Raw genomic sequence first — 19,132 nt, 5'->3', positions numbered from 1 at the left:
CAAGTCTTCCCATCCAGGAGGATTCGGGGTTGCTCCCTCCGCACCATTAATTCGAATTTTTTACTACAGGTCTAAGCTATAAGCTTCCTTAGAGGTTCAATTCCTTAAATGTCACTATGTATGTCACCGATGGATAGTGAAACCTCGTTCATGGTTTTTTTTTTTTTTTGCTGTGAAAATGATTTCCGTTAGCCTACTTGGAGAAACATATGCAAACATTATTGTATGGATTATGTGTTCATAAATACTGACTCGTATTCACCACAATGAATTTAAATAAAAATAAAGTTTTTCTGAGGAAAGTAAAGAGCGAAGTTTAAGCTTAAAACGAGAAAAAATTATTGCTTCACAGTTGATATAGCATACATTGATAAAACTAATGCAACTAAATCATCTGAAAATATTTCCTGTGTTTTTATGATGACTCAAACCTAGCGCTTTACTAAAACACAAAACAATATAGGAGTTTTGGTGCAGTAAAATCAAACCGATTAAGTAAATTTTGAAAAAAAATCAAGAATTTTAGGATTGCTGCTTTATTGGGAATTGGGATCTAGCAAAAATAAAATACTGTATTTATTTGAAAGAGTTTACAAAAAAAACAGGTCACCACCCTGATTAAATTTGAACGTTACGTAAATAGATTACCTATACAGTTCAAATGTTTTTAAGCTGTAATTTAATCAAGGCTGGTCCCCCGTTTTTTTGTAAATTTTGAAAAAAAATCAAGAATTTTAGGATTGCTGCTTTATTGGGAATTGGGATCTAGCAAAAATAAAATACTGTATTTATTTGAAAGAGTTTACAAAAAAAACAGGTCACCACCCTGATTAAATTTGAACGTTACGTAAATAGATTACCTATACAGTTCAAATGTTTTTAAGCTGTAATTTAATCAAGGCTGGTCCCCCGTTTTTTTGTAAATTTTGAAAAAAAAATCAAGAATTTTAGGATTGCTGCTTTATTGGGAATTGGGATCTAGCAAAAATAAAATACTGTATTTATTTGAAAGAGTTTACAAAAAAAACAGGTCACCACCCTGATTAAATTTGAACGTTACGTAAATAGATTACCTATACAGTTCAAATGTTTTTAAGCTGTAATTTAATCAAGGCTGGTCCCCCGTTTTTTTGTAAATTCAGAGAAATAAATACAGTATTTATTTTTGCTAGATCCAATTTGCCAATCTGAATTTATAGAAGAGAAATATTTGCTCTACTAGAGATTTTTGGTGTCTTTTCTTCTGTGATTAGTTTTGCAGTATTTTGGAAGCTTATTGTTGTTTTTTAGTCTTTTCCTTTGAATGATTTAACTTTTTTTTTCTTTTTCCTTTTTTCCCGTTTATAAAGGCTCTTGGATGTGGAGCTGAAATATTCTACTTTTTTTTTATTAAAATAGTGTTATATTGTTGTTTTTTTTTTTCATTTCGTTCTTTGTCACTGCTTTATTTGAATTAAACCCGTTTTTCTCTCTTTATTTTTCATGAATGGAAAAGCAGTGTGGTCTAAGAAATTACTCTCTCAAATAAAGAATGATTTCTATTCGTTTTAAGTTTCATTGTTGCTCCTTACAGAAGTGATGAAGCTCATGGTTCCACAAGGACCCACCCCATCAAATCCCGGCTCGGACACTTATTCTAAGAACTTCTTCAAGATGCAGGTACCTATTACGTAATAGGAATGTTTTCTTTAAGACGCAGGTGTTATTAATTTTCTTCAAGATGTGGGTGCTTGTTACGACCAAACCACCAAATCACAATGCAAACATAGATGTTACATTATAGTTTTTTCTTCGATTGTTGAGAACCCTAAGGGTGTAGAGGAAAAACCTTCAGGGGGCCGGTAGTCAAGATGCAAACGTTAATTAATAAGGAGTGTTTCTTCAAGACATTTTCTTCAAGATTTCTTTGGTGGTTACGCAATTGGGAGTGTTTACCTGTGTTAAGAAAGACGCATTCCCCCGTGACTTGTTTCTTCAGGCCTCGTGGGAAACCCCTGCTTGTAACTGAGGAGGACACACGGGGTGTTACGTAATGACGATGTACACCTGGGATGCTAGATAATACTTTAAAAATTATTTTATATCTGGATTTCATTTTCTTTTAAGGTTTTTTTCTTCTGAGGGTTTTTTCTTAATATTTATTTTTTTTCAAGATTTTTCCTCATGGAACCCTTACAATCCTGATTTTTGTCCACATTAGGATTGGAAATAGATTTCCCCCATCAGAACTGCGCTATAGACAGCTAGCCCAAGAACACAGCTTAGATGCCAATACAGCTATGAAAACTCCTATCTTGCCCATGAGAAGCTTTTGGTATAGAGCTTTGAACTTGTCACCTCCTCCAAGCCCGCGCTCCGACGCATAGATCGTACTGCAACACCATAGGCGTGAACGCAATTTTGTTTTGTTGCATACACAGCTTAGATACCAATACCAGTTTCCTGTTACCAATTAGATACCAATACCAGTTTCCTGTCTCCAGCCGCTAGCATCGCTACTGCGCACTGTGTCCCAAAAATAAATCGAGTTTTCATAACTGTATTGGTATCTAAACTGTGACCAAGAAAACCTTCCTATTATTATTATTCGGGTAATACTTTCTAATGGAAACGTTTCAACAACAACAAAAAAATATCGGATTGCGTGTGTCCTATGTCTGGAATAATTGACATAAGGAAGAGAAAATTGATTGCTGGAAATTGGTGACATTTGACGTAAACCTGCTTGTTATAATGTTATTATTTTCTAACTTGACCTAGACAGCTTAAGTTAGGTATTAAATAAAAAAAAAAACAAGTTTTTTTAACTGAAAGTAAGGAGCGACATTAAACCTTAAAACGAACGGAAATTACTTTGTATATGAAAGGGGCTGCTTCCTCAAGAGCGGCCCGCTATTTACGCTAAAGTTTGACTCTTTCTCTCAACTCTCTTTTTAAAACAGTAAAATACTAGTTTAAGTTTTAATTTGGCTCCTTACTTTCAGTTAAAAAAACTTGTTTTTTTTATTTAGTTTCTGAACGTTTTTGAATCAATGCATGTTTTGATTGTGGCTCTCCGCAGAGGAATAATTAAACCGAAATTTGCATATTTATTTCTTTCAGCTAAATGGCTTTCTCATAGTTTTGATCGAATGATTTTTAGAAAAAAAAGAGCGGGGGAGGAAGCATAGTTGCCCTCCCATTTTTTGGTTACTTAAAACGGCAACTCGTCTTGAAGAAAAATGTCTTAGAAAACATCTTGAAATGTCTTGAATAGCATCTTGCAGAAAAATGTCTCAAAAAACCTTTTTGAAACGCTTTGAAAAGTCTTGAAGAAGAAGGTCTTAAAAAATGTCTTAGGATGCCTTGAAACGTCTTGAAAACGTCTTTGAAACGTTTTATTAGTAAAAGATACACGTAACTTATAAATTAGCCTACGTAACGAACTTTTGTATTCTCATGTTTTTATTACATATATAAGGGTTCACCCCCTTGTCAGTACCTCGCTCTTTACACTAAAGCTTAAATTTTGTCCGAATTCATTAAGAATGACCCCTGAATCACAAAAGCCATAGAATAAGTGGTTGAAATTACTAAAAATACTTTAGCGTAAAGAGCGAGGTATTAGGAGGAGGTGAGCCCATCATATGCGTGATAATTTCTGTTCGTTTTAAGTTTTAATGCTGCTCCTTACTTCCAGCGGAAAAATATTATTTATTTTCTCACATTTTTTTTTAATAATGCTAGAGAATCCTGCGATCTCTTCATGGAAATTTTCTTCCCCCATGACAAATTCCTTGATGGAAAGTTCCCCCAACATATCCCCCTCTTCTCAACCCCTCCCCCAACCAAAACATTTCCCTGAAAAGTGTGTACACTTCCCAATAACAATTACTCTATGTAAGCAATGGTCAAAGTAACTTGTAGCCCCTCCCACGGGGACTGTGGGAGAGTAAGTCGTCCCCAAAGACATAGTTATAAGATTTTTCGACTACGCTGAATAAAATGGCTATCTCAGAATTTGGATCTGTTGACTTTGGGAAAATAATTAGCGTGGGAGGGGGTCTAGGAGCCCTCCAGTGTTTTTGGTCACTTAAAAAGGGCATTAGAACTTTTCATTTCCGTTAGAATAAGTCCTCTCACAACATTCTAGGACCACTGGGTCGATACGATCACCCCAGGAAAAAAAAACAAATAAACACGCACCCGTGATCTGCTTTCTGGCAAAAAATACAAAATTCCACATTTTTGTAGATAGGAGCTTGAAACTCCTACAATAGGGTTCTCTGATACGCTGAATCTGATGATGTGATTCGTTAAGATTCTATGACTTTTAGGGTGTGTTTCTCCTTATTTTCTAAAATAAGACAAATTTTCTCAGGCTCGTAACTTTTGATGGGTAAGACTAAACTTGATGAAACTAATATATTTAAAATCACCATTAAAATTTGATTCTTTTGATGTAGCTATTGGTATCAAATTTTCATTTTTTAGAGTTTTTTTTGTATATACAAGTTTTGTTAATAAGAAACATTATAAAACAGCAAAATCTCACAAAAAGCTGTCAAAACTCAACGAACGGAAAAACAAAACGTGAAAAAGCTTATAAAGGATAAAATATGAGCGAAAAAAGCATGAATTAAAGAAAGGTGGGAACCATAGCAACCAGTTTCAGGTGAAAGGAGGGTGATTATTTGAGGTAAATTTAAGCCATATTGAGAGACATATCTGAGATGTCTGAATGCAAATGCCTTGTTTCTATTACTCTATTAGACGCACCTGCATTCTACATTGTATTAATTTAAATCTTGGTATTAGCAAAATCATATTTTGAATGAGCCTCAAGTATGACGTGTTATGCAGCAGAAGTCGCATTACTTACAATAGTAATAATAAGAAAAATGTCAACTTCACAGTGTGTTTTCTCACTGCTAAATGAAACACGCAAACGAAAAAACGGAACACTTTCTTGCATTTGGTTATTTCTGAGAGGTTTTAATGCAAGTGCCACGTTTTTTGAGCCAAGACTATACATATTAATGCCAGTGTGACAATATAAGGCAGGTCCGTGACATCCCGTGATACATATCAGCATTCCTAAGGCACTTTTCATACATTTTCATGATAAAAATCATGCTTTAAATCCATCGATTCGTGTTTTCTCAAGCCACCTCTTCATGATAAACCATATTAGTTGTTAGCTCGAGAATATTCGCACAACAAGAAAAACAAATCACTGTTTAAATCTATCGGTTCGTGTTTTCCGCAGCCACCCCCTCGTGGTACAATATGTCAATTCACGCCACCGTGGAACATTATGGCTACCCCGTGGTACATTTTTGACACTGAATCCCTGGCACACAGCACCCTCTGGCATGCATTATAACGTCTACTGCATTTTTCAGACATTCCCCTACAAGAATGTCCGTTTAAACTAGCATCGATCGTATAAACTTAATTAAAAATCCTAATAGCGTGTCTTCTGATGACTCCTGACAATTGAGGCCAGCGTGGCACAATTTATCCACCCAATGGCACCCTCTGGCACAGACTATCACACCTAAAGCATTTTCAGGCATTTTCACACCAAAATAGTCTCATAAACTAAAATTGATCTTCTAGACTGAAAGGAAAATTCCCAATAGCGTTTCTTCTGATGACTCCTAGAAATTGACAACCGCGTGGCAATGATTGGCTGGCATATACCACCCTCTGGCGTGCATTATCACACCTAAAGCATTTTCAGACGTTTCCCTACAAAAATAACCTTTTACACTAGAATCAATCACTTAAACTTAAATAAAAATCCCAATAGCGTTTCTTTGATGACTACTAGCAATTGATGCCAGCGTGGCACAATGTGCATGCTTAGTGGCACCCTATGGTACCCGTAGTTGTGTGTTGATTTTTCTTAATAGAATTTGTTGCACCTTTCTCTTATATTCCTGAAATGCCCCTAGGACAACTTACCTTTGTAAGTTCCTGGGCAGGCTAGAAGTCACCCTCTTGATCTTCTGACTATGTGTAAAGTAGATAGACGATTAGGCTATTTCACATTACCTTTTCACATCACCGAAAATTTTTGGTGAAAGTACGTTCCGGAATTCCTTAAGGGGTGAGGCTGAAGTTTATGAAATGAATAAACTTAGTGTACTAGTTTCTATTCAACTTTACCGCAGAGTTACAGCCAAGATTTTGTTAAAAGGGGCTTGAGGGCTCATTTCAGGTCAATTGCTGCCGGGAAGTAACCGACCTTTTTTAATTCTCTACTTGGGTGTCTTTTTTGCATTTTTTGTCAAGTTCGATGCCTGGAAAAAAAAATCTCACTCCATGAAGAAGCAATTTTAATTAAATTTATCATCTTTAAAGATATTTTCCCCGATTTTCCTCTATTTTAAAAGACCGTGAAGAAGCAATTTCAATTGAATTTATCATTTTTTAAACCCCAATTTTCCTCTATTTTAAATGCCCTCCGTTTTTCAAAGTTCAAACCCCTATTCTAGCTACGTCCCTACACAAAAATCTACGAAGTTTTACAGATAAGCATATATAGAATAAGCATTAACATTTTATTCATAAAGATAAAACTGGTGGGGAAAGAACAAAGTCTGGCATTCCTTGATTATCTATTTAATCTAGCCCTACTGATGCACAAGAAATGGTCACTTGCGCGGTAGCTTCTAACCTTTTTTATTCATATTGGGAGATAGGTGATATCATATATTTGATATGCTAACGGCCTTATTGAAATTTTATTAATTCCAGGACTAAGTTAGTGTTAATTTCGGGGATCAGCAGTAACTAAAACCATTCACAATGGAGACGAAGCTAGTGCCCAGAACTAGATCGACCCAAAACTAGAATTCAAAGGATTTGAACTATTCGTCTTCATATTCTTTTTTTTGATTATTCAGAAACGCTTCCTCGTAATATCATCTCCAGAATTAAACTAGATCTACGTCGCAACGTTGCATGGGCAACGTGAGGTGTTGTGGCAACATTTGTTCGGCTTTGCTGAGTAAAGTGTTGCAAGAGCAACAGTTTGGTTTTGTTTCCTCGCTTCGATTAAACGCTGAAATCGTTAATCTGCAAGGGTCTTAAACTAAATACTAGGTACACCAACTCGCAAAAGTTGCAAACCCTTCATTGCAACTAGCAAAAGTTGCAAACCCCTCATTGCTGAAGATGGTTGTAGCCTAACAGCCGATTATTACTTACAAGTCCCCTACATGTCTTACCACTGGAACCAAATTGGTCTTACCATTAAATGCATCGGAAACAAATAATAGGTGCACCAACTAGCAAAAGTTGCGAACGCCTCATTGCCGAAGATTATTATAAGCTAACATCCGGCTATTGCTTAAAATTCCCCTTTATGTCTCACAATTGGTATCGGCCTATTTTTGGTTTCAGTGTGTGCCTTACTACTGAAGTTGTCAACCCTATAAAGTTTCAAACTGGTATATCTCATGAATGAATTTTTCTACCCAAAAATGGATGACATATACTTGATCAGGTCATCAAGAGCTATCGACTGCCGTCGAAAAAAAAATCTATCTGTCTTAGTTCAAAAGTTGACTTTTTTGCCGCAGGCCAAGTTTCTAACGTCATCACTTAGTTAGGAGCAAAGGATAAACTCTAGTGTCTTTAGCAACGAGAGAACTTTTAAAGTTCAAGAGGCACATCAAATACCATTTCTCTACCGCAATCCCAAGTTCAAAAAAAAACGAATGATAAACTCAGCTGAAATCACGAACAGAAATGGGTAGAAACAATAGATTTTTGGCCCCAGGCAAGAGTTCTACGAAGCTTTTCAAAATGCAAAGTCACATTCATTAATCCGGCCTAAGGTCCACACTTTCCGCAAAAATTGCAGAGGTTAGACCCTTACCACTTTCTAGGAATAAGCTGAAATCGGGGTGCTAGGAAAAAAAGAAAAAAAAACACGACAAAACCAAAGTACTGCTCTCGCAACACAATTTCAACCCCTATTGTGGGTTGCTGCAGCTAATTGAAATTCCAGGTCTCGTATTACCAAGCACGGACAATTTTGGCGGAATTTTCAAGCTGGCTAATATCAGACTCTTGTCAAGACAAAGAAAAATATTAAACAAAAAATGTTCTTTACAACCCGCAACATCCTGCTTAACTTAAAATTTGATTCTGGTGATAATATTATGTAAAAGTCTGTCATACTAACCCAAACTAGAAGAAGAGAACAAAAAGTCCTGTTGCGGCGCAGTGAGATTGATCTTTGCTTCATAGTACGGGACATGGATTTGAAAATCAGGCTCAGCAACCAATTGTAGGGCATCGAATTTGAGTCAAGTGATAAAATTGTTTGAAAGTGTCTTAACAATCCAAACAAGAAGAAATGGAAGAAGTCCTGCGCCGTCGAAGTGAGATATATCTCTGCTGTGCAGCAGAGTTTAGCAACATGCCGTATGGCCCGGAATTTGATTCTAGTAACTATATTATGTGGAAGCATCCATAACAATCTAAATGACAAAATGTAGTAGAAAAGGCAATCGGTAATAAAAAAAAAGACGAAGAGGAAGCTACTGGAGCTTGTCAGAGCTCGAGAATATTCGCACAACAAGAAAAACAAAATTCGTATGAAATCTGAGATAAAGAAAAACACATCGAATAAATTTGGTATTAGTTGATTTTGGTCATTAAAATTATCAATTACGAATTGTAAAATCTGATCATTAGAATCAGTTAGTACCAAGTTTTGGAACGGTCTGAGTTTCAGTATTAAAAGGATAAAGATCCTCCAGAGCCATTGCTAGCGCATAGGGCACCCAGTCGACGTTTCATTTGCTGACATTACAGTTTCAGCATCATAAAATCTAATTCTGAATAACTCAACAGCTTCACAATCAACCAATAGAGTTACCTGAGGTATTGTTGGCCATAGCAAAGGGTGAGTCATAGCTGTATGCCTGTCTGCATAGGCTAGAATAATTGTAGAATTCGTCCTCCATATGTCATTTAGTGTAACATCAAGACCCAAAGCCCTGGGGATCAAGTGCTCACCAAGACTCCTTTCAAGGTAATTTACCAACTCCTGATGCTTTGCTCTATTATTGGATTTAAATCCGGCAGGAAAGCGATGGATGTCAACAATGACTACATCACGGCTCTCTAGAAATAGATTGATAGTTTAAAAAGAAATAAACAAACCTGATAGCAAAAGAATTATTCGCTGCTGATTTACCTCTGTTATATAACTTTCAGTAGCACATAGTGGTTTTTGCAATCATGCAAGATACTTGCAAATTTTATTCTTTTTTCTCACTTTAAAATTATTTGTCTCAGTCTTTATCTAGTTTATTTTTTGTGATGTTTTCTTTCTCTGAAGAATTTTGCGAAAAGTGATCACCAATATTAACTTGGTTTTCACTTTATTTTGTTACTGAAATGAAAAATTTAATCCACTTTAAGACGATAATATAAAGTTACACTGGTCCATGGATAATTGATTTAATCAGATCAGCTGTTTTGTAATCAAATCTAACGTTTTATTATTTTTCTTTCAACAGCTTGGAATGGGTTTCCGAAATGGTACCTTCTTGATATGCCGCTGCATTCAATCCACAGGGACAGTCTTAAAAGGAACTTGAAATATCTACAAGATGTGCTTCGTATATCTTTAAAATTATTCAGGAGATTCCTATTATTTTTCTTCTCGCGCTTTACTTTTTTTGCATTTGTTTTCTTATTTCAAGACGTAATTTCGAACACGATTCATTCAATCGTAAGGGAAGCGTTTTAATCTTCGTGTAAAGGGCCTAAATCGATTAAAGGCCAGCCTGACTTGCATTCAGTACCATGTTTATTTAGTACTTCTAAAGAGCTACTTATTCTAATTCAATGGCCTTTGTGATTCAGCAGTCATTCTTAAAAAATCGGGCAAAATTCGAAATTTAGAGCAAAGAGCGAGGTATCCCCCCTCATATACGAAATAATTTAAGTTCGTTTTTTAATTTTTAGCTTGGCTTTATTTTTTCCTGTAAATTAAATAGAAAAACAAGTTTTTTTCACTAAAAGCAAGGAGCAACATTAAAAACGCAAAACAAACAGAAATTATTCCGTATATAAAGGGGTTGCCCCCCCCCCATCTTCAGTACTCTGCTCTTCAGGCTGAAGTTTTTAGACCTTTTGGAAAAGTTTCCAATTCTAATTGATCGGCCCTTGTGTTTCAAGAGTCGTTCTCATAAAATTGGGACAAACAGCCAAAGTTTAGAGCAGAGAAAAGGGTATGGAGGGGAGGTTACCCTGTCGCATATGAAATAGTTTTGCTGGTCTTAATGTTGCTCCTTACTTTCAGTTGAACAAACTTGTTTTTAAAAATGTAATTTCTGTTCGTTTTTCAAATAATGCCGGGAAATCTGGATCGAACTTCATAAAAAATTATCTCCCCTCACAGGAAACATCTTGGTAGAAAGCTCCTCCCACATAAAATACACCCTTTCACCGTCAAAATTCCTTCATGACCATTCTTTTCCTGCTAAAATCCCCCCCCCCCCCCGTAAAATTTCTTGCAGAAAATTCAGCCTGGATAATGCGTCTTACTATATTTTTATTTGAAAAAGACTAAGTTTTAACTGTCTTACCGATCACTCCGAAAATCCCCACTTCCATGGAAATTATTTTCCATGGAAGTCATCTTTACATTCAAAATTGAGTAGGCAAGGAGAAAGTAAGACGAATAAAAATGATGTCGTAGAGAAATCCTGTTAAATCCCCCAGCGTACACTGGGGGATTTTGTTCCCTTGAAAAGTTCTAAGTTTCCCTTGCAAAGGTTTTGAAGGCGTTCGTCCTATTACTCTTACTCCTATTTTCTCGAAACATTATGAAGGATTCCTTGCACACTGACCTGAGGCGATTCGGGAACCTAAAATCCACTTCTAATTCCCACTACCTCATTTTTCTGGTTGACCACATCGGAAAAATCTTAAAAAAGCCTAAATCCTGGCTAATTTTAATTTCTATTGACCTTCAGAAAGCATTTGACCTTGATAACGATATTTTAACCGAGAAGCTTGTCAGCAAGTTCAATATTGATTCTTCCTTGTTAACGAATAGATCACAGGTTGTCAAATACCAGAATCATTATTCAAATCCTCTCCCTGTCCACAATGGCATACACCAAGGTACTCTCCTAGGTCTTTTCTTTTTTTCCTTCATGATTAACAGCCTCGGGAAGGAATTTCCTGACCGATGGAAATTTGTTGATAACCTAACGGTTGTTGAAACTTACTTCAAAACTTTAATAAGGGACCCTATGAGTATCCTCTATGAAATTAAAGATAAGGCCTTGGCTGTAGACATGACAGTAAACCCCTCTAAGTCTCTAATGCCAATTTGTTTCCTTAAATCCTCGCCCTCTTTTCTTAATCTTATCCCTCCTGAAATTTCCGTGTCCTCATTTAAACTACTTGGCTTCACAAATTCTTCTAACTTTAAAGTAGGATATCCACGTCGAAGGCGTCATCCATAAATCTATTCTGTCTATCGCCCTCCTTAAGCTCCTAAATAATTTTAGTGTCCCCCCTTCCCACTCCGTAAGGATTTACACATCTTTTGTCCGTTCGAATCTTGAATACGCTTATTCAGTTCGGCACCCTGGTATCTCTCACGAAGAATCGAAAAAAAAAATGAATCAATCGAAAAAAGAGCCTTGCAATTAGCATATACCTTGCAATTCTATACATATATATATATATATATATATATATATATATATATATATATATATATATATATATATATATATATATAGAGTTAACCTTTATTATCCCATCGAGAGGGTCTTCTTTTATTTTAGTGAGATGCTTTTTCGTTTTTCTCTATTTGTTGTAATAAATTGTTTTCTCTTGTGCACTGAGGGCGGTTGAGCGGAAGTCCCGACCTAAATATTTGTATTGTTTTTTCATTTTCACTGGCTGAAAATGTACTCGTTTTTTCTTCCTTACGAATATAATTTTTCTCATCTTGTCTTGTTTAGTCAGTGTGGCCTCGGTAGTTTCTGCATGTCCCCAACATTGTCACAATGACTATTACTGTCTATAACTAAAGAATAGTGTATTTAAGCGTCTAACTAAGATAGTTAACATGTAATAAAAAAGTAATTACCTTTCACGAAAGCTAACAAATCATTAACAACTGCTGAAAGTGGGTGAAAACGGTACACATCATGATTTACCCAGAACTTCTCAGGCAAGTCGCTGTAGTATCCAACTCTCAGATCCAAATAACGAATACCATAAGACAATTGGTTATAAATATCTTCATCTTGGCACACGGAATACCGAGTTATAATTGTGTCTGAGCTTGGAGAGTAAGGAAAGTAACTCCCTCCGTTATGGACTCCTGGCAGGAATACACTATGCAGCGGGAATTCCCCTATGCTAAACCTGAAATGAATTTGTTGCATTCATCTTTTCTTGTTTTTTTCAGCTACTGCTGCAAGCATGATTGAAGTATCATATTTAATAGTTTTGAGAGCCGAGAAATAATGATAAAATTCTTCTACATAAAATACAAAAAACTTTGAGTTTTCCCCAAGAAAGAAAACATATTTTTTATTCTTCTGTTAAAATATCTGTTTTTAAAGCAGCTTTCAATATCTTTATTGATATCGTATCGATATCAATATATTCAATATCTCAATATATCCAATATTCAATATCTTTATTGTGATCCTGTATCGGTAAAAATATTGACTAGCCATATAATGTTGTAAAAGGAATAAATCAAATGGATATTAAACGCTCTGTATGTAAAAATAAACAAAAAACAAGTTTTTCTCTAATTTAAAGTAAGAACGAACAGTAAAAGTGAAAACAAAGAAAAGTTGTTCCGCATAAAAGGTTTTCCCTTCTGAATTTTCAATTCCCTGTTGCCTTCAAGTTGAAACTTCTTTCCCAATTCTATAAGAATGACAGTTCTTACACAAAGGCCATTAAATTGAAGTAAAAAGTATTTTTAAACAACTTTAAACAATATTTTACCATATAACTGTTTAATATACAAGAAATTCCTATAAATCCCAGTACTTAAAGGTCGATAAAAAGGTTCCAGGCAAAACTCATCTCCCTCCTCCTGAGGAATTTTGTGATGACGCTCAAGGTACCCCTCCGTCTCTCCAAATTTTGTGCCGGTAAAAATAGGAACCTAATCTTTTACTTTACGTAGATATTTTTCGTGCAGTAAGGGTGGGGGAAACTATCACCAAATAAATAAATTTTGAACTTTTGAACAACAAATAAATAATTTTTGAACAACAACTTTCGTTGTTGACTGAATTATATACAGCGAAGTTGAGAAAAAACAGTCGCAAGTTTTGATTGAGATAAATAGCTGGCCTTTGCAGGCCATAGAGGCCTGTTTAAAAATCATCATTTTACGTTCCTAGGGTTAAAAATCCATACGTCTGTTTTTTGGTAAAATCTTGAATAATTAAAAGCAAATAATGGCTCCTCTTAGATGTATTTGATGGGATAACTTTTTTACACCTAAAGTGAAAAAACATTTGCAAGTTACATCATTTCACGTTCCCATGGTTAATAACCCTTACATTTGTTTGTTTGTAAAACCTTGAATAAATAAAAACAAATAATGGCTCCTCTTAGATGGATTTGATGGGATAACCTTTCTTGAGCTAAAGTGAAAAACATTCGCAAGTTACGTCATTTCAAGTTCCCAGAGTTAATAACCCTTCTGTCTGTATTTTAGTAAAGTAAAGAATGTTCAGGAAAATGTTCATGAATGTTAAGGAGAATACATCAGTGAGATAATCCTCCTATAAGATATTTGTACAAAGACCTTTATTGCTCTTTAGTCAGAGCAATATGGTATGTGTTATACTTTTAATTCCAACAATGTGTTAAAAGTAATTATTCGGCGAAAAAATTTGATGAGAACTACTTTAGTAATTAGACGAAATAATTAGCCTTGATTCTACACGCCAACCCAATCAACTAAGATAAATAGTATAGCCAAACAAAATCAACCAAAAAGAGGGGTCCATAGACATGCAACATCTTAATTAGTAAATTTAAGCAATTATAGACTCCAAAACACTTCAGATCTAATGAGGTAGTCCTAAGTGATCACCTACCACCAGGGTTCCTCAAAGGAGCCATGCTTGCCTATATGGGTTTTGCACATTCAATTCCTAACCCAGGCACAACAGTGCGCCCATCATAAGATCTTTATGATTTCCTTGTGATAGGTGAAGCTTGTGAAATGCTTTCATGGTTATAAAATCGTAGAAAACACACACAAAATGAGATTAGATTTATCCAGGTTGGAAACCAACTACCAAATGAAGCTGAAAAACATTTTTAGAATAGTCCTGTGTCCCAGAAACTATATGATGGGCTAAAATATAAACTGCTTTATTGGTCTCTGGGAACCATTATGATTTAACAGCCTTCTAAGCTTACATTGATCCCACGTATATAAAACAACCCCGATAAAAAAAATCAATTGAAATTACATAAATTACATTAATATCACTTGATAAATTTTTGGACTTCTACTTAAAAGCTCATTATATTGAAAACTGTAGTTTTTGAATTGCCAAGTTATTATGTTCTTGGAAAAAAACCTCTCCAGGTCAGTTTATGGCTTAAAATTTGACATCAATTTTTAAAATCCGTATAATTACTACAAATTCTTGCACATCTACATAATTGTGTTTAAAAAACCGAGTATGTGATGTTTGAGTGTATATTACTCTCCGGGAACGGGGAATTAATTGCTTCAAAATTGAAATCATCAACTTTATATACACTTTAAAAACTAATTTATTTTCATCAGAAATATTAATAGCTTACTTAGATCTAAAAAGTGGTCTTCTTGACCTGAACCATGATTAGGGTCCAGGACGAAAAATTCAACATTTTTGTAAACGGGAGCTTTAAACCTCTGAAGTATTGTTCTCTGATACGCAAAATCTGATGGTGTGATTTTCATCAAGATTCCATGACTTTTCAGGGGTGCTTCTAGTTTTTTTCGTAAATCAGTTATAAATCATCTTAGGCTTGTAGCATTTGATGGGTAACACTAAACTTAATGGGTCTTATATATTTGGAATCAGCTTAATAAGCCAATTCTTATTATGAAAATTCCGTTTTATAGAGTCTAGGTTACTATTAAGCCGAGTCACACCTTACTTACCGTTCGTTACCACGAATTGCTTAAAACAGCAGATATAAAGCAAAAAAGAGAAAATCATGGGAAAGAATGATGCGTTTCCTAAAGGGGACGTAGAAGTTGCAGTGTCGTTGGAAGCATTAGCCGCCAGAGGTACTTTTCGTCTAACGTATTATCTATAGTCAAGCCGATGCTTATGATTATTGCTCATCCCGTCGTGTAGATAACTTCGAAGACCACACTGCCTTTCCATGACGAAAGTAAAACAGTTCAAAGTAGGGATGAAACCTTTTTATTGACAGTAAAAAGATACAAAATGTAACTGGATATTTCGAACACATATACAGTGTTCATCATCAGCAGTAAAACTGATGAACACTGTGAACACTGATGATGAACACTGTATATGTGTTCGAAATATCCAGTTAAATTTTGTATCTGTTCACTGTCAATAAAAAGGTTTCATCCCTATTTTGAACAATTTTGCTTTCATCCCGTCGTGTGTTCGAATATTTAGGCCATTCATTCTATATGGGTGCTGGGGTGAGACAGGCACCTTCATATTATGGAAATATTTTGAATATATTATATTAATCTGCTTATTAGCTCAGAAAGAGTAGGTAGGTGGATATCCCCCAAGAGCAATGTTTGTCCGAAGTCTCCCATAACAAAGGTGAATTCGTGACCCAACAAATCGCTCCGGTATTTCAGGGCTCCCACCTTCACCGTCAAGATTATGGATGTATGCTAAGAGGTGCATCTTCTTCGAAAGTAGCGTTGCAATACAACAGTTAAACTTAAGTTTAAACAGTGGGGTCAAGGGAGCGACTGTACCCTTTAAATTTAAAAGAGCTCTGGATAAGATAATAAAAGTAAGCATAGATCAGAAATTAAACATAATGAGAATGAATATTAAATCAAAATTGAATAAAATCTGCAAAATTCAATGCCTTTCTAAGATCTGTAACTATATTCACCAAAAAGACGTTGAAAACAATATGCAAGTAAATTTTAAGACCATTTCCCTGCAAGAAAGCATTGCAACGGTTTTGTCCAGAATTTCACCAAATTTCTAGATGTACTCTGAGTCCATCTAATTTAAGAGGTAATCTGAGAACATTTAAAATGTACCGGAACAATCGCCTCTCTAAACTCCCACCCTAGTTCTAGGCCCTGCTACTCTGGTAAACCCATAGCAATGAAGTGCAGCAATTTTCAAAACCTGAATTTTTATGAAAAAGGGGAAAAAATGAGTAAATCCAGTACCAACTCTCCTTACTAAATATAAATACTGGTTCCAACAAACCTTGAATCAAACATCCACTGCTTCTTTGGTCTAATACAGTTTTTACTCAAAATCTTCTTCTTGTTTCGAATGTAAGCAATCCAATATCCAATACATTCCTCGCTCTTATTCTTAAGTGAGTAGATAGGGAACTCTACAATCGTTCTGTAGTATCCTGGGAAGTCATTTGCATCGACTCTCACGAGTGGATTAAGGTTGGAGACATTTTTTGGGTCATAATCGAAAAGCCCGATCCAATCACCATCTAAGTTTTCGAAATTCACCCAGTTTAGTTCCAGCTGACGGTTGACTGGTGAATTACTGACTATTTTTGCTATCGGTGAAACAGTTAAATATAAGCGCTTTTTCGGTGAAACAGCACAATCTGCAATGCAAAATATATTTAACTAGTCCTAGCACGATGGAGACTTCGCTGTTCGTATTTTTTATAGTTATTTGAAGTTTGTTTTTTGTTTTTAGAAGAATTTTAGCAAGATTAAGAAATTTGTTTGAGGATTTCATTCAACGGCGCACTTAGATTTACGATATCAACTTAGAACTAAGACTTGTTTCCATTCAACCATACATTTGTATGGATACACCTCTACTCTTTCATTTGACTTGTTGAAATTGGCTTATTAATCGTGATTAATGATAAGTGCTGTTTTTTTTTTGTTTGTTTTTTTTTTTTAATCTGGATGGAATGTCCATCTTTTCGGTGTTATAGTAAATTATAAAAAAAATTTAACTGTAAGCAAAGAGCAACGTTAAAACTCAAAACAAACAGGAATTACTCCGTAAACCGAGCTGTTGCCCCCTCCTCCATCCCTTGCTCTTCACGCTAAAGTTTTTAACACTTTAAAAAAGCCTCCTAATTAAATGACCCCTTTGTTTCAGGAGTCGTTCTATAAAATTGGGATAAACAGTCAGACTTTGTTCGTAAAGTATTGTAAACTTTTAATTGTAAGTCTTAGAGCGGGAAATATGCCACTTAATTTTAGCAATGTGAGTAAGTTTTATCTTCCAATCTATATTGGATTCCAAAAGCTTAAGTTGGACACGTGTTTATAGATTTAAGATGCTTTTGTCTTGTGAAAATAGGTATCAGAAAAACTAGGTTTACAATACCAGAAAGTAGAGCATTTGTCTAAGAACCTTGGAAACCATAGTGTAACTCGGACACTTAATTTAGTAGAACGTGTTTCTAAGAATCTTGGAAATTATTTATATAGGGAGTTCTGAAGTGCTTAAAGCTAGTTCCTGTTTTGTCTTAATCGAGTCAAGCGCTTGTCTCGTATTTCCTCTGTATAATAAACACATATTTTATAGGAAAGAGACTCTTGTAGTATCTGCTTATACGAGAATCTTTAGCTCTAAGAACCCTTAGCTCTGAAAGAATCGGCTTCACGCTTACCAGTACACGTATACCAACACTAGATTTTTGCCAATGAAAACCCAGACATCACCAGAAAGTTAGTAAAAGGTTTACAGTATTGGCAAGGGGGGCAGCCCCTTCATATACCGAATAATTTCTGTTTGTTTTGAGCTTTAAGGCTGCTCCTTACTTTCAGTTTAAACGAACTTATTTTTTCATTTAATTTCTCATAATGCCGGTAAATCTAGCTCCTCATCCGTGAAAAATTCTCTCCCCTTACGAAAACTCCTCCGTGGAGAATTCTTGTCACGTAGAAATACACTCACCCACTCGCAAAATTAGTTCCAAATGATTCCATCCTCGGTGTAAATCCCCCTGAGTAAATTTTTTTGCGGACGATTCAGCCAGAAAAATTATCCTTAGTATACTTTCATTTGAAAGAGATTTCAATTTCTAACCGTTTCTGATCATACCTTCCGTAGAAATTTTCCCCTGGATAATTCCCAGGGAACATCTCCACATTCTAAATTGAGCTGGAAAATAGAAAATATGACAAATAATTAAAAATTCGTATTGTAAATTCTGTCAAATCCCCTTGGTATAAAAATTCCCCTTGAAATTTCGCCCCCATACATTTCCTCCCTATATAAACTTCTCCCCGTGGAAACGCATCCGATCAAAATTTTGAAACAGCTGCCTTTTTAGAGATAAATGAAAGGTTTAATAAATACAGATTCCCCGGAAAATATGACCCCCAAAGACCTAGGATTAAGGGCCTTAAACTAAAAATTAGCAATTGCTTAGAAATATGTATTATAATGGGAAAGGAGAGCTGTTGCAATATCTAAGGAATATATAAAATATTAAGTTGAGACTTTCAGGTAACGACAGGGAAATATGTATTATAATGGGAAAGGAGAGCTGTTGTATTATCTAAGGAAAATATTAAGTTGAAACTTTCAGGTAACGACTAGGATCATATGAGCTAATTCAAAAGATACTATGTACATCCAGGCTTTCTGCAGGACTTATCTGCAATATCTTAGAAACGGCTAGGTGTTAATTGTCAGTAATAAGCGGAAATATATTGGGAGAAAATTATTTTCCTTAGATATTATTTATTCAATAAATAATAAAACCGATGCTTAGAAAAATTTTAGAAGGGCAGGGCAAATTTTTTCCATGTATTTATAAAAAGATTATTTTCAAAATTATTGCTGGTGTCCTAGTAATTACACTGTACTTTAGGGTTGTTTTTCCAATTTTTAAATGGATACTTGGAAAAATTTTCTCCTTGAAAAATTACGTAAAAGCTTTTCTTCTG

General features: G+C 35.2%; 1 protein-coding gene across 2 annotated transcripts in view; it reads right to left on the bottom strand.

The window, feature by feature from the left end:
- LOC136027412 (PI-PLC X domain-containing protein 1-like) overlaps positions 1 to 19,132 on the bottom strand; it is a 50,932-nt gene that overhangs the window by 2,721 nt on the left and 29,079 nt on the right. The window contains exons 3-5 of one of the 2 annotated variants that reach the window (XM_065704650.1): positions 16,455 to 16,818; positions 12,122 to 12,402; positions 8,879 to 9,126 (exon numbers count right to left, since the gene is read on the bottom strand). In XM_065704650.1, the coding sequence (XP_065560722.1) occupies positions 8,879 to 9,126; positions 12,122 to 12,402; positions 16,455 to 16,818 (893 nt within the window). The remainder of the gene's footprint in view (positions 1 to 8,878; positions 9,127 to 12,121; positions 12,403 to 16,454; positions 16,819 to 19,132) is intronic. The other variant, XM_065704652.1, reaches the window with a different exon arrangement.

The sequence above is a fragment of the Artemia franciscana genome, chromosome 5 (assembly GCF_032884065.1).
Source record: "Artemia franciscana chromosome 5, ASM3288406v1, whole genome shotgun sequence".
In the NCBI taxonomy this organism is placed as follows: domain Eukaryota; kingdom Metazoa; phylum Arthropoda; class Branchiopoda; order Anostraca; family Artemiidae; genus Artemia; species Artemia franciscana.
This window is presented reverse-complemented; position numbering and strand designations above follow the sequence as displayed.